The 1,511-nt window shown below is 41.1% G+C and overlaps 1 protein-coding gene across 1 annotated transcript in view; it reads right to left on the bottom strand.

Moving 5' to 3' along the window:
• Positions 1-220: 220 nt before the first annotated feature.
• Positions 221-1,511, bottom strand: part of LOC101864233 (serine/arginine repetitive matrix protein 5) — a gene marked incomplete at its 3' end in the record, with an annotated part of 22,914 nt that continues 21,623 nt past the window's right edge. The window contains 1 exon segment of the mRNA XM_013084549.2: positions 221-512. Coding sequence (XP_012940003.2) covers positions 221-512 — 292 coding nt within the window.

Raw genomic sequence — 1,511 nt, forward strand, 5'->3', positions numbered from 1 at the left:
AAGAAGAAGAAGAAGAAGAAGAAGAAGAAGAAGAAGAAGAAGAAGAAGAAGAACAACAACAACAACAACAACAACAACAACAACAACAATAATATAACAACAACAACATCTACAACAACAACAACAACAACAACAACAACAACAACAACATATACAACAACAACAACAACAACAACAACAACAACAGCTTGGCCTTCTTTCTGCAACGAGCGTACGTACCTGCAGTGGAAGCCTTCCTCTCTTCCTCTGCGCCTGTTTCTTCTTCATCTTCCTCCTCCTCCTTCACTCTATCATCGTCCTCTTCTTCTCCTGCAGATGTGCTGCCCTCTGTCTTCTCCTGTCCTGAGATATCTTGCTCGGTGCTCGAGAACTCCTTTGTGCGCCTCCTTCCATCTCTCCTCTCTTCCTCCCCCTCATCATCATACTCCGAACCTCTTCTCATCCCGTACAGATCCTCATCACATTCGTCACAGCTATCCCCCATCATATCTGCATCCATGCACGAGTTGGAGCTGATGGGAGAACACAATCAAATGGTCGCTTTTAAGGACAAGCGAGCTAACCCAGATTTCGGGGGCTTCCAGAAATAAGGAGTCCACTGAAAAAATGGGTATAGTCACAAACTGAAAATCGCGAGGGTATCAATTTTGAACACTTGTTGACTCATAACTGTATTTCTGTTCAGCTGTTGGTTGATTATTGTAGTTAGATTTCCCTTCCAACAAACATATAAAATAAACCACCTATCAAACAAATATGAAGTCCACAATTTCCATTTTGTGACTATGCCCATTTTTGTGTGGACTCCTCAAATCTTGACCCACAAAAAAGTGGGCATTGCCCTACCTATAGGAGAAGTTTGGTGTCTTTGGTGTGTATATTTGTTTGGTTATAGAGAAAACTCTCTCTTGTCTTTTAAAGTTTGGTTTCCTTGGTGTGTATATTTGTTTGGTTATAGAGAAAACTCTCTCTTGTCTTTTAAAGAAACGGAACAAGGGGAAGAAACTTTTACCTTCGATTTTCTCAAAACAGCATTTTTTTGGGGATAGCTCCCTTGTGCTTAAAAGTGACCAAATGTGCCACGACGCAGTGAAATCAGGCGTTCTTCAATTTTTTTGGCATATACAGTTATCTATATCGTCTTAAAGCTTGTTTATTTGTCTTGCATGTGGTGGAAAATAACTACCCCCTCTGTCTTGAATAGAAGACGAGACATTTGCGATTGAAGGAGGTGGGGGTTGCCTGGTGTGAGAGGTAAAATTATCGAGAAAATGTCTGCCTTACATAATTATATCATGGTGACTTTCAAAGCTTGAGCGTCTTTGGTAACTGGACATTTTCTTTTTTTTTTTGGTGACACACTAAATCGTGAGAACAAGAGAACAGCCAACTCACCTAGATCTAGCTGTTTCTTTGGGAGCTGTTTGACCCTGTGTGTGTGTGTGTGTGTGTGTGTATGAGTGTGTGTGTGTGAGAGAGAGAGAGAGAGAGAGAAAGAGAGAGAGAAAGAG

The sequence above is a fragment of the Aplysia californica genome, unplaced genomic scaffold, assembly GCF_000002075.1.
Source record: "Aplysia californica isolate F4 #8 unplaced genomic scaffold, AplCal3.0 scaffold00301, whole genome shotgun sequence".
In the NCBI taxonomy this organism is placed as follows: Eukaryota; Metazoa; Mollusca; class Gastropoda; order Aplysiida; family Aplysiidae; genus Aplysia; species Aplysia californica.